Source organism: Leptonychotes weddellii, chromosome 2 (genome assembly GCF_054177405.1).
Source record: "Leptonychotes weddellii isolate Sample4059 chromosome 2, ASM5417740v2, whole genome shotgun sequence".
Classification (NCBI taxonomy): domain Eukaryota; kingdom Metazoa; phylum Chordata; class Mammalia; order Carnivora; family Phocidae; genus Leptonychotes; species Leptonychotes weddellii.
The window spans coordinates 67,251,287-67,270,841 of NC_138370.1; the positions used below are offsets into that span (position 1 = coordinate 67,251,287).

A 19,555-nucleotide genomic window follows, 5' to 3' on the forward strand; every position below is an offset into this window, starting at 1 on the left:
CAGGCTTCTCCTTAAAGCAAGATTATTGGCAGTGGTGGGCGCTGGTGGTGACTGTTGCTGTCGTCATGACGATAAATACGAAGTGTGATTTTGCAAATATTTAGGATTCCCTCACAGGCATATGTTTTCATAAAAAGTAGGCAAAAAAGCATGCAAGAGGACATGCCTTTCATGATGGCTACTACATTTCACTATTTAGTCTGATTTTTTTTTTTTTTTATGACCCTGAGGACATGAACAGTGTTTTACTTTCATGATAGACTGAAACTTCAAAGACTGGCAGAAAATTAGAGCAAGAAGAGGAAACAAGAACTTGATAGCTGTACCATATCTAACAATGCAGAGAACGTTCATCTCGTTAATTTGTTTTCTTTTTTTTTTATTATGTTATGTTAATCACCATACATTACAGCATTAGTTTTTGATGTAGTGTTCCATGATTCATTGTTTGCGTATAACACCCAGTGCTCCATGCAGTACGTGCCCTCTTTAATACCCATCACCAGGCTAATAGGTGGATAGACTTTTACGCTAGTAGTTGAACTTTCTTGTTCTGATGATGACAAATGATTCTCCCTACTCATCTCTGGTCATTTCATGTAAGTAGAAGTGCTTCTGCATTGTTGGAGGGAACAAGGCTTTGAGTTTCCCCTTCCATTTCATTCAATTCCTTCTTGTCTTCCTCTCAAATATACTTCCTAACTGTTAAGAAATCAGGGATAGTTCCCTTTGAATCTCTTCCCTGCTGTTTTCCACGTTAGCCTAAAATGTGTGCATCCATTAAGGAACCACAGAAGTTTCAGGTTATTCCTCAGAAATGAATTGTCTCCACAGCAACAAGAATATTCCATGTTTTTCTCTCTTAAACATCCTGCTTTATGTATTAGAAGTAAGGAAGAAAAGGAAAGTGGGACAGAAAAAAAGGAAAGAAAAAAGCATAGAAAGAAAAGATCCAGTGTACTATCTGAACTTCATTCTAGTGAGCCTCACAGTTGTGCATCTGGGCTCATTGGAAGGCAACCGCAGACCACACCTACATCTCCACTGACACACACGTACACCCTATGTCAGGTTGGGAAAATCGTAGATACTTCTAAATATCAAACAGTTCATCACTAGGATCAAAGAAGCACTTACTGAGAACAAAGTAACTGCACTTATAACACCACGGCAACACTCTTACAATAAAGGCTGGTCAGGAAATTTCCACTCAAGAGGGCAATGAAATTTTAAGTGGAAACCCACCCTTCCCTCCCACATACGCTGTCACCACCACCAACAACAAAATGATAAAATAATATTTTTAAAATAAATAAAAAGCTATAACTGCACTCCACATTTTGTTAAACCTATCTGTGAAACAGAAGGGGAACATAGTTTCAGAGGTCAGTGGGAGCATAAACCAAAGGACTACTGGCTCTAGGACCTATGGAAACCAGCAGAACCAGACAGACATTTAAATCCTGTGATGTCCCAAGTACCTATAATCCACCAGGCATGGGGCAAGGGGCTAGAACCAGGCTCTCCATGTGGAACTGGGGGTTGGGAGAGGCTCTCCACACTAAATGGAAGCCCAAAATCTATGACTGAGTTCCCCACTTGCCTGGGAAACTAGATGTGACATGCCTGCCCCTCCCATCCCCAGGATGTGATTTATCAGCAGGAATAAGACCTGGTTGTGAACCAAAGCATTTAGGTTGAGGCAAGAGCCAGAGAGGGAGTAGAAAAGAGAAAAAGAGAGAAGGAGGTTCCAACTCATCACAACCATAAGTACACACACAAAATCCTCCTTTATGAGAGAATTATAGAATTTCTAGAACACAAAGAAAACTAAGACAGCAAACTCAACAAATACAAAAATATTTAGAGCTTTGTAATACAGAATGAAAGTGAAATTGCCAACATCCAGGTCCCAAAAGAAGAAATAAATTGAGAGGAAGGGATACTTAAAGAAACAACAACTAATTCCTCAAAATTAAAGGAACTTCAGAGACCTCAATCCAAAGAACTCCAAGTGCCAAACAGGGGAATAAAAGAAATATTGCACAATGGAAAGACATTTCATACTCATGGATTGGAAGAACAAGTATTGTTAAAATGTCTACATTTATCCAAACCAATCTACAGATTCAATGCAATCCCTATCAAAATACCAACAGCATTTTTCACAGATCTAGAACAAACAATCCTAAAATTTGTATGGAACCACAAAAGACCCCAAATAGACAAAGCAGTCTTGAAAAAGAAAAGCAAAGCTGGAGGCATCACAATTCCAGACTCCAAGTTATATTACAAAGCTGTAATAATCAAAAAGTATGGTACTGGCACAGAAATAGGCACACAGATCAATGGAATAATATAGAAAACCCAGAAATAAACCCAGTTATATGGTCAATTAATCTTCAACAAAGCAGGAAAGACTATCCAAAGGGCAAAAGATAGTCTTTTCAACAAATGGTGCTGGAAAAATTAAACAGCAACATGCAAAAGAAAGAAACTGGACCACTTTCTTATACCATACACAAAAATAAATTCAAAATGGATTAAAGACCTAAATATGAGACCTGAAAACATAAAAATCCTAAAAGAAAACACAGGCAGTAACTTTTTTGACATTGGCCAAAGCAACTTTTTTCTAAGTATGTCTCCTGAGGCAAGGAAAGCAAAAGCAAATATAAATTATTGGGACTACATCAAAATAAAAACGTTCTGCACAGTCAAGGAAACAACAAAACTAAAAGGCACCCTGTGGAATGGGAGAAGATATTTGCAAATGACACATCCAATAAAGGGTTAGTATCCAAAATATATAAAGAACTTATAAAATTCAACACCCCAAAAACAAATAATCCAATTAAAAATGAGCGGAAAACATGAAACAGATATTTCTCCAAAAAAGACAATCAGATGTCCAACAGACACAAAAAAAGATGTTCATCATCACTTATCATCAGGGAAATGCAAATCAAAAGTACAATGAGATATCACCTCACACCTATTAGAATGGCTAAAATCAACAACACAAAAAACAACAGGTGTTAGTGAGGATGTGGAGAAAGGGGAACCCTCCTGCACTGTTGGTGAAAATGCAAACTGGTGCAGCCACTGTGGAAAACAGTACGGAGTTTCCTCAAAAAATTAAAAATAGAACTACCCTATGATCCAGTAATCACACTATTTACCCAAAGAATACAAAAACACTAATTCAAAGAGATACATGCACCTCCATGTTTATAGTAACATTATTTACAATAGCCAAGATATGGAAGCAGCCCAAGTGTCCATCAACTGATGAATGGATAAAGAGGTTTTATATATATATATAAATATATTTATATATATATTTATATATATATGGAATATATATAGACTATATATAATATATATGGAATATATATAGACTATATATATGAATATTATTCAGCCACAAAAAAAGAATATAAAAAGAATAAAATTTTGCCATTTGCAACAACATGGATGGAGCTAGACAGTATAATACTAAGTGAAAAAAACAGTCAGAGAAAGACAAATACCATATGATTTCACTCATATGTGGAATTTAAGAAACAAAACATATGAGCAAAGGTTAAAAAAAAGGGTGGGGGGAGACAAACCCAGAAACAAACTCTTAACTATAGCGAACAAACTGATGTTTACCAGAGAGGAGGGGTGGGGAGATGGATGAAATTGGTGATGGGGATTAAGGACCACACCTGTTATGATGAGCACTGGGTGACATACGGGATTATTGAATCACTGTATTGTACACCTGAAAGTAAAATAACACTGTATGGTAACTGGAATTAAAATTAAAATTTAAAAATAATAAGAAAGAAAGAAAGAAAAGAAAAGATTGCATATAAAATACATTATTGCAAAATTTGAGAATATCAAATACAAAGAAAAAAACAAAAAGCTTCCTGATATAAAAAGATCATACAAAAAAAGAACCAGACTGACATCAAAGTTCTCAACAGCAACTCTGAATGCACAATGAAGTAATGTTTTTAAAGTATTAAAGAATTTTGAGCAAAGAATTATATATTCAAAATGCCAAACTGCCATTCAAATGTGAGACCATAATAAATGTATTATTAGACATAAAAATACACAAGGTTTGCCACACAAAGAACTACACTGATGAACACTCTTAAAGACAATAGTTAAGTGTTTAAATAAAAGAAATAATACAGGATGTTCAACAAACTTGATAATGTGTACTGTTACCTTCTAAAAACTCTAGGACAAAAGGTAAAAACATAATTAAAATGATCCAGAACTAAAATTCTGGAAAATATCAACATGGTAGGGGAGGGGAGCCCAGAGGCAGAGGAGAGTGCATTAAATTATTTGTCTTATTATAAGGGGTGGGGAGAGAAACACATATAATTAAGTTTAAGAAATCAAGAGATACATGAGATTATATATCCCAAAATAAGAGCAAACACCTTAGGAACAAAAACAATATTGAAAACAAAAGAACATTTGCTTTTTTGAAGAAAAAGCAAGAAAAAACATATCAAAGTTTATTAAATAAAAATTATAAAATGACAGAAGTCCTAACATAATGGTAAATACAATAACATAAGTGGATTAAACTGAACAGTTAAAAGGCAGTGACTTTCCAAATGTATTTTTTAAATCCTACAATATGTTGACTACAAAAAAAAAGCTTAAAAAAAGGCTGAAAGTAAAAAAATAACAGATGTAGTAGGTAAATATTAAGATAATGATCACAATAAAGTGAGAGACAAAAAGAGTCATTTTATATTGATAAAGGGACAAGATGATATAACAAGAAGATAAGCACCTAATGATACAGCCTCAAGCAACAAGTGGAACTGTAAGGAAAAACAGAAAAATCAACAATTGTAATTGGAGATTTTAACACACTCCTCTCAGATGCTATCAGGCAGGCCCAAAAAAAAAAAAGAGAGATATCTGTAGTCAACAATACAAAAGTGATCTATTTCACACACACATTCTGCAATACATGGGATACATACTCTTTAAAAACACACAGAACAACAACAGCAAAGCAGAATCAGACCCATAAATACAGAGAACAAACCGGATGGTTGCCAGAAGGGAATAGGGTAAGAGGATGGGCAAAATGGGTAAAGGGGTGTGGGGGGTTCAGGCTTCTGGTTATGGAATGAATAAATCATAGGGATGAAAGGTACAGCATGGAGAATATAGTCAATGATATTGTCATAACATGGTATGGTGACAGATGGTAGCTCCACTTGTAGTAAGCAGAGCCTAATGCAGACACCTGTCGAATTACTAAGCCGTACACTGTGTGTCAATGACACTTTAACAAAAAAAGAAACACAGAATATTTTTGAAGCAAGATTAAGGTCTTAAATACCAAAGATTGACTATTATACATACTGTCTCCTCAGATCAAAATTGCAAACAATTTATAGCTTCATAAACAAAAGTACAGATTTTATAATTTTCATATGCTGGTAAACTAAATATGGTTAAAAAGAAAATCATAATGGAAATTTTAAAAGATTTAGAATTCAATGATAATAAAAACATTTCATAACAAAATTTGTGAAACACAGCAAAAAAAAAAAAAAAAGCCAAAGAGAACTTTATAGCTCTAAAATATTTATTGGAAAACAAAAAAAGGTTCAGAACATTTTTATGCCATATTTAAATAGACAATTTTCCAAAATACTGATAGTCAAATGAGAGTCATCATGGCTGTTTAAATGATCAAATTAAATTTAGTTACGGTAAACTCTCAATAAAACTAGAATTTACTGAAATACATTTGATGTATTTTTTTTATTTTAGTGCATGACTCAAGGGGAATTACTTGTATATTATAATTAATAAACAAGCTATACCATAAGGTAAGAAGTTAATATTCTTAACTATTATTGTTAATATTTATTGGCATTAAGACTTTCTGGGGGGAAAAAAGTCTCCAAAATCACATTTTTTCCATGAGAAAATGTGAATTGACAAATAAAAACTCACCCTAGGTACAGAGAAATAGGTCTCAAGACTAAACGTGATCTATTACACTTTTGAAGGGTGATTTCAACCAAAATTAGGTGGACTCTTTCAGCAGCAGGGGGTGAACAAAACTGCTGTGGTTTATACCCTCCCCTTGTGCCTGGATCCATTCTCCTATCATTCTGTATTTTTCATCTTTAAAAATAGGGCTGCCCAATAATAACCACTATGGTCTTGCTGGGAGTATTTTGACTTCTCTGCCCAACTGGTGTGTCTTCTCTAATGATGCTGTACCCAAGGAAGACTCAGGCACCAAACATTTAGGCCTAATGACCGAAGCCGAGAAGGACTGAGCAGGTGGGAAAGAGAGAAAGGATACCCTCAAGAATCAACATCTGTCACAGCAGTGGACAGACAACAGCTTTGGGGATGAAGTTGACAGGATGAGGCTGAAAGTGGGGGGGGAGGGGGGAATTATGAAATGCTGCAGTAGGAAGAGAGTTTCATTTGTTTGTTTTGCTAACTTATATAAGCCTGTTCAAAACACAACCTTTGAACGAAGCAGGAAATACTCATGCTGCCCTAGTTTCCACCATGTGGCAGATATTATGACATCAATAAAATCTCTTTCCACCCATAGCCATCTTTCCTCCTAATGTTACCCAGGACCTAATGTACTGAAAAGGAGTGCCCTGTATCAAATACAGTACTCCCAAATTCATTTCCTATAGTTTCTGACATCATTTCTACTTCGCTAAAACAAAGTCTGAGTCACTGTATTTTTTACCATGTCAAAAAACAGACAACAAATATGGAAGTGACCTGTATAAATAAAGCTAAATATGTTCAGGAGCTGGTGAGAAGCTTCAGATACATGAAACAGTAGGAAGAAAATATTTTTCCACTGATTTCCATAAAGATAGGAAGGGGACCAACAATGGAATTTTAAGGTGAACAGAAATCAGAGAATTCATTAAGGATCCAGTGCATGGGAATAGTAGCATGCATTAGGCAGGGCTGTTCCCCGAAATGTGTTTAATACAGGTTCAAACTCTGCTACTTGACTTGTGAGAAATGAGACATCCTAGAATTGTCATACTGGATCAGAAAGATAACCCATCTAGGGCAGAATTCTACTTTTAACAAGGACATCCAAGGCCATTCCAGTTGTCCATGGCCTCACACTTTCTATCCAAGTCTTGGATGTACATCAAAATTCCTACTTGCTTTCAGATTATGGGGTGAAATTATTGCAGACAGTGAAACATTCTCGAGCTCCACATCTGAGTAAGGAGCATGACTCCCAGAACAGCTTACCACTTGCACCTGCTCTAAAGGCAGGATTATGGTGTCATCCGGTGTTTTGTTTTTGCAGCTCTTGTCCTTAGCACTAGCATTCCCATAATTACTGACTTACAGGCATGAGGGTGGCCAGATACCCAAATTTACCATGAGACTGAGGAAAACGGGAAAAGGCCACACACTCAGAGAAGAGAAGAGCCTGTCTTGCCTAGGTGGTTTGCCTAACATTGGTTTCATCCAAGTAGCCCACTTTCTGGTTGCTGAAGAAAAGTGAACAGGCTTGTTTCTTCACAATCTACTCAGATGGCTGGCTGGGCCAGAACTTCACGGATTTCTATGACCTTCTCTAACTGGAAGCTGTGATATACAAACAGAAGGACTGATGCACAGCAGAGCAGTCTGTGAGCAGCATGGCTGGGAAGGGTCATGATCAGATTCAGCACCCAATTAACACCTAACGAGCCAAAGAAAACCTGGCACTCCCTTCACATCTTCCCATATGCCAGTCTCCTGCACCCAAAACAGCCAAAGACCTGACATAATTCGCTTTATGAAACACTATCAATAGTGCCATTAAACAGGCAAGATCTATTGAAAGAAAAAGTCTAAAGCAAGACAAAAATTAAAGTTGATATATTTCTCAGGCCACATATTTATTCTTATCCTCTCCTCAAAACTTCGGCCAAAAGAATTACATCATATTATCTTATACATTAGCTTTCCTTAACTGGAAAAGTAGATACACACACACACACACACAGAGTTCCTTTCTAAAACTAATTAGAATAATCAAGATAGGTTAGGAAACTCAAAGTTTGACTTTAAAATTGAACTTTTAAAATTCCTAATGTAATTGGATCTCTTTCATTAAAAAAGCAAATCCAACCCTACCATTCAAAGGGAAGTCTTAACTGTCCATAGAGTAGTAGGTGGTAAATGATTACTGTTAGAGAACAGTCTAGATTCTTTGATCAGAAAATCTTCCCTAAGTCTTACATTAGGGAAAAAGGGGGTGGAGGCCTAAGAAATTAACCCTGCCAAATGCCCATTAAGGAAAGAAAGCTAACTGTGTTTCTCAGCAGTGGGAGGTGCACTGAGACAGGTTATAATTGCCAAGTGGAAGGAAAGGTTCCTAAAGTCCCACTTACCCAATTCTCAGTTCTGCTACAAGTTAAAGCAATGTCATGCTGGGTAGGGGGCAAGATGTCCCAGTTCCTCTGATTTCATTTTGCCCTCATTCAACAAGACAAACGATAACGGGAACCTTAATGAAGCTAAATAACATGCAGATTAATGACAGTCAGTGGCTAAATGAGAATAATTCACTTGGGTAATACAATTTCTTTATCTGAAATCGTGTCTAGGAAAGGTTATCTCAATAGAATAGCCTCCTACTCCCAATCCCAAAAGCATAACAAAACAAAATTACATATAGATATGCATCTGCCAAAACACTTGTATAGGAGGGAAAAAGGCAATTCCCGAACTACGAATTAATGAGTCATACTAAGGGCATAGAAAGATGTAATGAAGTTGCCATAAAATTATTAAGCAAATTTTATTTTTTATTGCCCAAAGATTTCAAAAGTTAAGTATGATGTTTGCCCCCAAAATCTACTACACAGCCTGGATATGCCCACCGTGTATGCTAGGAGAAGCTGATGAGGGAATGGGCTGTGTTAATATCACATGACATAAAACATAAAACCCCATTATAACGTTATAGCAGCAGCTAATAGGCATTAGGTTACAAGTCCAGGAACCACCTCTACTACTTGCAAAGGTCGATGGAAGTCTGTAGCAATTCAATTATAAAGTGAGTAAGACCAGTTCACTTGCAATGTCAATAGAAGTCAAAGCAAATTGCTTTACTCTGTAAAGCCAGAGAGCATTTTTACACCGTCATCACAGTCCTGAAGTATTATTTACAGACTCAGATTTCTGCCTACATAAACAAACAAAAAATATAACAATGATGTACTCTTATCCTTAGGAACTAAAAAGTAATCAGATACTGAATCAAACTGTCTTCCATAAACTTCTGAGGAAGGCTGACACTTTGACAGCTCAGGAAATTTAGATCACTGCTCAGAACACAAACTCCAATCCAGCTGAGACAATGAGGGCTGCTAGACTTCTAGCTATTTACCTGTCTCCTCTCCTCCCCTGCCATTCTTCTCCCCTGAGGAATGTTAATTATCATCAAATACCAGATTAAGACAAGAGAAACAAATATGCCTAGGTATTATGCTTGACAAAAATAAAAGACGGAATTACACTTTCTTTGAAAGTATATCTCATATGAAAATATATTTGAAACCCTCTACTTCATACATCAGACCCTCAAAAAAATAAGCTAAAACTCTTGATATTTGCAAAATATTGGGTGGTTTACAACTATCAACTCATTTGTTCCTGGCAAAAAATCATGTGAAATTTTATTGCCCCAAACTCATGAGGCTTAGAGGAGAATTTACCATGATCATAAAAGACAGAAAGCACAAGGATTTAAATCCAGATTACTTTAAATCCAAACTTGACCACAAACAATTCTACCAGTCAATAAAACTCTTTGCTACTTAAGTCTTTCCAGTAATAGTGATCCCCAAAATGCTTGGACAGTGTGGCTCAGAGAGTGGCCAAGGTAGAAGGTGAAAGATATTAAATCAAACAGGAAACCACTAACCAGCAAGAGCTATCCATTCTCAATGTGGCACCAATGAAGTCTGTCCAAGCCAACTCATGCCAGAGGGGCTGCAAACCCTTCTTGCTAGGATCTATTTCATTCTTTCCACTTTGAATCTTAAACTTACATCCAGCACGCCAAATACCAAGCACAGCTTGCATCAGTGTTAAGCCGAAGTTTTGTAACTTAAATACATATATATTTATGTGGCATATGTGTATTCATTTGTATTTATATGTATATGTGTGTATAACAATATTGTGTATAAAAATATGTACATATGCATATAACAAATAATACTTGTGTATAACAAGTAATACGTATGTGTAACAAGTAATATAGGTACCAATACATTTTACACTATTTTTACCAAACCTTTTAAGAAAAAGAATACACCTTAAAAATAACTAAGTTAATCAACAAAGACTTAAATAAGCACTATTCTCTTCTGACCTGAAGAGAAAAATAAAATCATGACCATAATCACATTTGAAGCTCAAAAAGTCATGCTGCTGATTTTAGAGAGCAAATATTAGTATATGCAAAATGCCAGCCCAAGAATTCATTTTAATAGGTTTGAAGATTTTTTTTCATCCAAGGGTGACATTGGACTCCTTCCAGATACTGCACAGAGGGTACACAGCAATGCCATGGGAAGCGGAATGAGCCCTCAGAGGAAACCAAGCTGCAGAGCTGCTACTCAGAGTTCACAAAAGGCAACTAGAGAGGGCAAGTTATAGGAATATTCTCCACTGTTGACTCAAGCTCACATTCTTTCTTTTTCCTCAACAGCTGGTAGGGATTCAGGAGGTAAAACTGAGCTGTCACAGGTTTGTTTTGTTATATTAATTGTAGACAGCACCCTTACTTCGTGGTAACTTTTATCTTGGTCCAAAAGAGTTTTCTGAGTAATAGAAGTTACTTGGAATTGGCCACATAGAGCTAATACCTTCCCCCCTTCAAGATTTCTGCTCATCTTCCTGGCTATCAAAGAAAACGTTTCAAATCACTCACTCTTGACAGCCTTAAAAATTCTATTTCATTCAGGATAAACAATACTTTGGCTGGTTTGAAAAGATGTTTCTTAGACAGCCCGGCTACCTCCTACGCTGTAGGAGTTTCAAAAAGGGCTATAAAGAGAATGACAGCTGCTTGAATTCAAAACTAGAAATTAAAATAAAAGCTATTAGAAGTGAAGAAAAAACCCACACCACGGGGAGACAGCTTTAAAGAATTTTTCTCTCTTCTATAAATTCCAGTTACCTGCCATGAACTTATTTTCACCACAGAAGCAGCTATGTATTTTTTTGAAGGCATTAAATAAGCTTTTTCCCTCCAGAGAAAAGGGGAAATGTTCATCCCACACAGAAGCATAGTTAAGATTATATAGGAAGTCATATAAGAAGTTGCCGTGTGCTTTGTCACTAACATTAGGGGTGCTGAGCTTCTGGGAGGCTTCTGGGGAGACGCCAATGCAGGGGAGGCAGCTCGCATGATTTATGGGCACACCACAACTCAATTACAGCCCTGAAATTTCTGGCTGCCTTTTCCAACCCATTGATCTCATCATTGTAAAAGTGAGTTAAGAAATAATCTGTCTACATATACTGTCACTGATTCAAACCTGGTCTTAGATTTAACTTCACAATATAGTAATTCCATGTCAGGGAATCATAACATTCCTCTGGAGAGATGGCAAGAGGCCTGGCACTCAGGAAGTTATTATCTAGAGCCCGTCCATGAAGTGTCATGCCAAAAAAACCGATAAGAATCATGAGAAGATTGCCAAGCTTGAGCCAAAGATCTGTTTGTGCTCAGTTACTTAGCTTGGTTATAATTCTGTGTCAAGCTGATCAGATAGGTCTACAAGAAAATGTCAGTAGCTGTAGAATGTCACTGAAAATTCATATCAACAATGGTTTTACGGTGGTTCTTCTTACATTTTGGGGAGGACAGAGCAGTTGCAATTCACTTACAAAAGCATGTTTTCATGAAGGCAATTTCTAAAGATGCTCTCTTGGGAACCGAGGTTAGAGAGAACATAGCAGCCATGACTGTCCGCTACCCACCCTCGGCATCTACCGAAACGAGCGTCTGTTAGTATAGCACTTGCCTCCCATCCTTTACCCTCCCAGCCTGTGAGTGAATGGAGATACAAGTCTGTGAGGTAAAGTAGAGGGGAAAAAAATGAGCTCTCTACTGTTTACAGTTATGAAACTATTCTTTCTCTAAGAAGACGTAACACTATTATTTAATATTTTTTTCTTAAAATATTCAGAAAAGTTTAATATTTTCTTAATATTGACTTTTCATAGGCAATATGGAAACGGACTTTCCATATACACTATTTATACCAATACATTCGAAATATAAGGCACCTTTCTCTGGTTTTAATAATAATACTGAACAGCAGAAGCTAGTATTTGAGTGTTTACTATATGCCAGACACTATATTAAGTATATTAACAACCTAAAACCTTCTCGACCATCCTCAGTAGTAGACATTATGATACTCCTATTTTGTAGGTAATAAAACAGACTTAGAGAGGGTAAGCTATTTGCCTACTAGTAGAGTCAGAATACGAATTCCTCAGCCCAGACTTCTAACCACCTGTTCCTTCCTCAGGCTGACCTTGCCAGGGTGGGCAGCATCTCATCAGGTCCGCCCATCACTACCCCTCATCCCTGCCCCCTTCTGATCAAGCTAGCCTCCTCTTTACCCCTGTGCCTTGTTCTTGCTCAGCGTTGCTGCCATGCCTTCATTCAAGCTAGTCCCCTCACCTGAAATCATTCCCCATCCAACTCCCAAATGGCTCAGCTCAAGGAAACCAGGAAACCTTCCCTTCCTCCTGCAGCCCTGGAGTTCCCTTCCTGAGGGCCCTCACAGCTGATAGCCCAGCACTGGGCACTTACTGCCATGTTGTTTCATTATTTCACTACGTAGTGACAGAAGGAGAGTAGAACATCAGCTCCTTGAAACAGAAACCCTGTGTGACATGATGCGGAGTTTATAAAAGCTCTTCAACAGATATGCAGTATAGGGGCACCTGGGTGGCTCAGTTTGTTAAGTGTCTGCCTTCAGCTCAGGTCATGATCCCACGGTCCTGGGATCGAGCCCCTCACTGGGCTCCCTGCTGAGCAGGGCAGCCTGCTTCTCCCACTCTCTCTGTCTCTCCCCTCCACTCGTGCACACTCTCTCTCTCTCAAATAAATAAAATCTTTAAAAAAAAATAGATATGCGGTAGAATTCTGATTTTAGTATCCAGTATGAAAAAAATCACTAATAAATGATAGAGGCAGAAAAACTCCAAACTGCCAGGAGCATTCCGTATTTTAGGATTAAAAATCTACATTTCAAAAGACCTTATAGTAGCCTACTTTTTTAGTTCTATTCTCTTGCTTATGCCTCATAATTCAATAAGATTTTTTTTTTTACATATCTAAGGTGGCTCATTTATCTCATCAGGACTATTCTCATTGATGGGGACATTTAAATGTTAGGCAATCATTTAAAAAAATCTAACTTGGTATCATTTAGGCTAAAAGGACATCTATATATGACTTCTTTGTCCAATTTTAGAGACTGATCCATGTCACAGTATGTTCTTCCTTAGAACAGAAGGGAAATGTTCATGCTTCACTGTTTATCTATCTCCCTTTCAACAGTTACATTTTCGCTTTTTGCTTATAAGGCTCTGCATCCTTGTCACACTGTAGGACTACAATAACACATGTTCAACAAAATGTGCTGCAGTTAGCACATCCGGGATCCAAGTGTGAAAGTGCCAACCCAACGATACCCAAGTAAGACCTACTCTATAATATTAAATCTTACCAACTGGCTTGCAAGATGATTCTGTTTTCAACTCTCCATAAATCATATTTTTTAAGTTGCCTAAACAAATAAACTGCTATATCATGTACTAAAGAAGATGGGCACAGCATACCTAACTACCCAAGAAGATACAAATAAAATCTTGTCCTGTGAATGACTCGTTCTGTTTAAAATAAGAACTAGCATAAAGAAAGAGAGCTTAGTCAAAATTTAGATGACAATCATCTTCTCTCCCACTCCCCAAACCTTTAAAATATTTCTTTTGCCTTGAATGAAAATAACAAAGAATATATCTCATATACCTCACGACCCTTCCTTGTATTTGGGAGAATTACAGCAAAGACAACAGTCTCGGAAGTCAGGCTCTGCACTCAAGCAGGGAATCTGCCTGGGAGTCATTCTCTCCCTCCCTTCTACCCCTCCCCCCTTTCTTTCTCTCTCTCTCTCTCTCAAAAAAAAATAGACAACAGTCTCTATATAAGAGGTAGTAAGGACATAAATGTGGAGGGGCAGAAGAAAAGGAACATATGTTATATACTAAACTTGGAATTACTTTATTACTAAGTCTAAGAAAATAAAAACACAGAAAGATAATTGGAGAATGAAGGTAGACCTCTGATTTTTAATTTTCCTTCTAGCACTTTCCAGCCTACCTCATATTTTGCTATTTCACAACAGACTTAGCCAAATCTCCTCAACTTTGAAGTTCATGAGATTATTAAATGCTATATGAAAATGAACAATATGGCTTCTACAAAATAAAGATAAGAATTTTAGTAAAGACTTAATAGCTGCTCTATTTAAAGAAATCTAGCCAGAAACTATATCCATTTCAGTTCATATCAATCATCAACAAGGATCCTTAAGCAACTAACTGGAATTTTAAAGTCTTTTGCAAATAGTAAGTTTAATATCATTTAATCATATATTACAAAAAAAATAACAAGCATTGTCTATACAGTATGGCTAGATGTGCCAAAGCCAATTAAAGTCTTTAACAAAGTAAAGATACTAGGCATCTTTAATTAAATTGGTCATCTCTCAATTGGGATGGGGGTGGGGTTGAACATATCATAATAAAAATCATGTCTAACAGCGGAGGGTTTCGCTCTCATTTTACGCCCACTTGGATTCTCTGCTTCCAGGCCTATCCTACAACAGCTCATGTAACAGGCTTGCTTTGCTGACTCTTTGCTAATAATGCTTTTTGATATGCCTGATGTTAAACTGAAGCCAGTTCTGATGGTTTTCCAGGGTTGGCTATTTGGTACATCAGAAAGTTTCATACCCTACTCAATGTAGAAGAAGAAATAACATACTACAAACCACTTAACTCAAATACCAAATCTGTGACCAAATAATAGGACTGAAGAAAATCTCCAGTTATCCAGTCTAGTCCCTTGAATCTTGGCAGATAATCCACCTAAATCTAAACAAAAACTATTTGCCCTGGGTTTTATTAAGTCAAGATTAATTTATACCACAGTGCATAAATGGAGAGAGGGCATATTTGCATTTAAATTTTCTATCAGACTCATAAAAGCTACAAAATTGAGAAAAATAATCCGGCAAAGTTGGCTATAATGCATACCTTAACCAAACCTAGACAAACATAGCAAGTGACTACTACCATTGATAATACAAAAAAAAAAAAAACTTTTTGAAACCTCTGATTTGACAATCACAGAACTCACGCTACTGAAAAAAATAAAAAGCATTTATGTCTTAATGGCAAGAATAGATTTTTTTTTTCTGGAAGGGGGCAGAGTTTTCAATATGTTAAGTGATATTCAATAACACAGTTCTTTAGTAACCTTCCCCTATATGCTTCCTTTCAAAAGCTTTTCTCTTCATTTATCCCCCACTCACTCTCTTTTTGGAAAATGCAATATGTAGACCCTACTATACTCTCTGAAATAATTCTTTTTCACAAACCTGAGTTTCACTAAAGCTTAGCTACAAATAATGGGGGGGTGGGGGGGAATAAATAATAGTTTTTAACTGCTTTATCTTATGACCTCTAAGATAAAATAAAATCACTCTACGACAAAATCATGGACTTTCCTGATTCTGACAACTTGTAACACCAACGACAAATTCCAAGGCTGCAATCAAGAAAGATTAATGTAAAGTTATAAAATACAAAATGTAGACTAAAACATCATATAAATAATGAACATAAAAACAGACTAAAGGAATTGAATATTTCACAATCCTTTCCCCTTATAATCAAATAATTAAGAATTATTATATGACCTAAAAACTAGGAAAGTTATGATTATATACCATCGTGAGCATTCCCATAAAAAATGTGCCAAACACCACTTCAGCAACTTCTTACCCATTAATAATCACTTAGCAACCCAATGATCAAAAGACCAGTATACCATGTACACATAATTGGGTATTATGATTTAATTCCCTAAAATACCAAAAAAGTAGATGTGATTCTAAGACAAATAGCCCCTCTTTGGTCATTTCCTTTATGAAATATAGCCAATTCAGTTTTGCTCAAGGGCCCATGAGCCAATGTAGATATTATTCTGTATCTCCTTGACTTCTTTTTCTCTTCCTACTTCCCACCATTAGCCTTTTTCACGATTTATTAACACTTCCACCAGAGGACAAGTGAGATACAAGAAAAGGTGCAATTCAAACCAGTCAGTTTTACTCCTTATTAGCAACTCTGTTGAGAGAGTGAAGGTGAGGAAAAAAAGAGAACAAAAAAGTTAGGTGGGATCAGAAGTTGAAACTGATGTCTAAAAGGAAGCTCTGAAATTATAGGTTGATTTTAATGATTCATACTCTTCCTCTGGAAAATAAGGATCTGATGGTAAAACTAATAGTTGTATCATATGATGTATGTCTTAAACAATGTAAAAGAATACCAGCACACTTTCGCCCCTCATGCTATTACAGGAAGCATTCCGAGTCCTCCTGCAGTGACTCCCAAGTCACTTGTCACTTGCTCGCGTGGATCTCTGGATATTAACTACCTGGACATCTGACTATATAGCTCCTTATGATGACGGTACTATATTTGTTTCTGTCTGCATTCCCTTTCTCCCTCTCTGACAATCACCTCATACTTCCAAACCAGCATAACTTTGGTAGCTTAAAAGGATAATAAATGAAAGATACGGGGCACCTGGGTGACTCAATCGGTTAAGCGTCTGCCTTCAGCCCAGGTCATGATCCCAGGGTCCTGGGATCCACCCCTGCATCGGGCTCCCTGCTCGGCGGGAAGCCTGCTTCTCCCTCCCCCTCTCCTCCTGCCTGTGTTCCCTCTCCCGCTGTGTCTCTCCCTGTCAAATAAATAAATAAAATCTTTAAAAAAAAAAAAAAAAAAGAAAGAAAGATACAAAAAAAAAAAAAAGGATGAGAAGAAGAATGACGATGAATTTCAAGTTCAGGAAATGTCCTCAACAGGTGTGAAGTCCCACAACAAAAGAGCCCCCGTTTCAGACATGCCTACTGAAATTGGAGGTTCTGAGGCCAGGATCATTTTCCTCTCCACACCAATAACCACATGATTACAAATTGGCAATCGGTGACTTCTACAAGGCACCGTCTTGTTTTGTAGAGATCAGTGTTTAAAATTCAAATTTCCAAGCTCTCTTTAAACAGCGAGGCAATCTGGCAATGCTGACACAATGTGGCTGCATGACAACAAGTAACTGGAACATGGCAACCAGGATGAGACAGGAGAACTTCCATTTGCCGGAGTCCCACTGCAGCTTACTTCACTCAGCCTGGCCCCCGAAGGCAGGTCGCTTTGCCACCCCTGCTAGATGAGGAGACGCCAGCATCACAAGAAAGTCCAAAAAATGGGCCAAGTAAGATGCAGAAGCTAGTGCAACAGAAAAGACACTGTGCCTCTAATCTAGATGCATTTAACATTAAACTATCAGCTCCTCTCAAAAGATCTGCTTTAATTTTAGTTCCCCTTTCCATTTGTCTCAGTTATATAACCTCACAGGAGGTCACACAAGTCTCCCAAAAAAGAAATTTAAGCTGTCTTTTAAAAATAAAAAAAGCATGCATAACAAATACAAACACAAACCTGAAACTTGCATTCTCTCTCTGACAAGAAAGCTTTACCCTCCTTGTTAATCTCAAAAATTATCATCTTAAGGGGAAAAGGAATTAAAGCACAAAGGAAGGAAAACCATGGCCTTCCCTGGGGACATATGATATACCATGCTCTGGACATGCTGTCAAGCAGAAAAATATAATTAACATCTTACCATCTTCCAGCTCAAGACAAAGATTATATACAGCCACGGGTCTCTTAGTCCTCTGGCCTTGTCTCTTCGATTGCCTTGGTGGAGCATTTGGGGGTGACGTTGACAGGGAGACCGGCTCTGGGAATGTGGCATCAGGCAGGGTCCTAAAAATCTGCCATCAAAGCACAAAGAACATTAATCGCTTCCCATGAACAGAAACCTGTGTGTTGAAAGAAACAACATTTGATTTGGAGTTCATCCAAAACATGCTGGAGCCAAAAACCCATTCCTTCAAATTTCAGGTACAGGTCCTAAGCCTTTCATTTACTTTTTTACCAGAAGATTTCCAAATAAAATTTCCCATTAAAATTAAGTAAAAGCAACATCCAATCATTACATTTCAAAATAAATTCATTCCCAAACTAAATATGTATAATTATCTTTACCAGGTGTAGACAATACCACAGCTATTCATCCACAAAGTAGCCAGGATAAAACGTCAAAAGTAAATATCCCATTAAATTTCATACAGGGTTATATTTATGCCAAATGCTGGTCTTAATTTTTTTTGAACTACATAAACAGAAACACAGGACTGCAAATATTTTTTACACATTTAAAAATAGCTTATGCTCATGAAATTACCTTTCAGATTCCCATGTACATTTTTCATAAAATGCTTTATAGATTTTATCAATTAATACCTTCCAACTTCTTTTAATAATTTCTCTTCCATTTATGAAACCTAGAATATTAGCACCTTGATTATCTTACAGTGTCACTCATAGATCAGCAATAATAACATTAATTAAAATGTGCTGCTTCTTTGCTTAGCAATTTTTTTCTTTTGAGAAAAGCGATCTGTACCGTAAAGGGAAGATATCATGCAGAGGTGATTTATAACAGACCTTCCAAGACCTGGGTTCAGAGGCTTCCTGTCCCCAACAACACTGCAGACCCTTCAGTCTTCGATGAAGTCATAAAATAAAATATTTAGACACATTAACCTAATAGACACTGCATCTCCAAGAGGGCTGATGGTCCCCAAGGGAAAGCAGGAAACAGGAAGAAAGCTAGCTAGCATTAAACAAGATATAAATATAAAACTCACAATAAAAGGCACTGTGGGAAAACCCCACTGCTGCAAGGACATGATTATTTATGCATTTAAATAAAAACAGGCATGTGACCTGGGTATACGAGTGAGGGTATCACATATGCGTATCACATTTAACAGCTAACAACCATGTCAGTTATAATCCCAGAGTCTAAAAGTTCTCACCTAAAAACTATTATATACCAATAAAAATAGATAATTTCAACAGAGCCTTTGCTTTACAGTACCATACTGCCCCCTCATGTGTAAATGGAATACAAAATGATTTAAATTACTCTGGATAAATATTTGCTAGTGAAAATGTAATTTAGTGCTCCAACTGGTAACCTGCTAACACCATATTTCCACAGACTCTGTGTTCCAATCGGGCATTCTGGCAAATAGCAAACTACTTATCTGCCTTAAAAAAAAATTCC

General features: G+C 37.0%; 1 protein-coding gene across 1 annotated transcript in view; it reads right to left on the minus strand.

Annotated features, from left to right (window-relative positions):
- ARHGAP10 (Rho GTPase activating protein 10) overlaps positions 1–19,555 on the minus strand; it is a 286,377-nt gene that overhangs the window by 30,700 nt on the left and 236,122 nt on the right. The window contains exon 17 of the mRNA XM_081813112.1: positions 18,044–18,194. Coding sequence (XP_081669238.1) covers positions 18,044–18,194 — 151 coding nt within the window. The remainder of the gene's footprint in view (positions 1–18,043; positions 18,195–19,555) is intronic.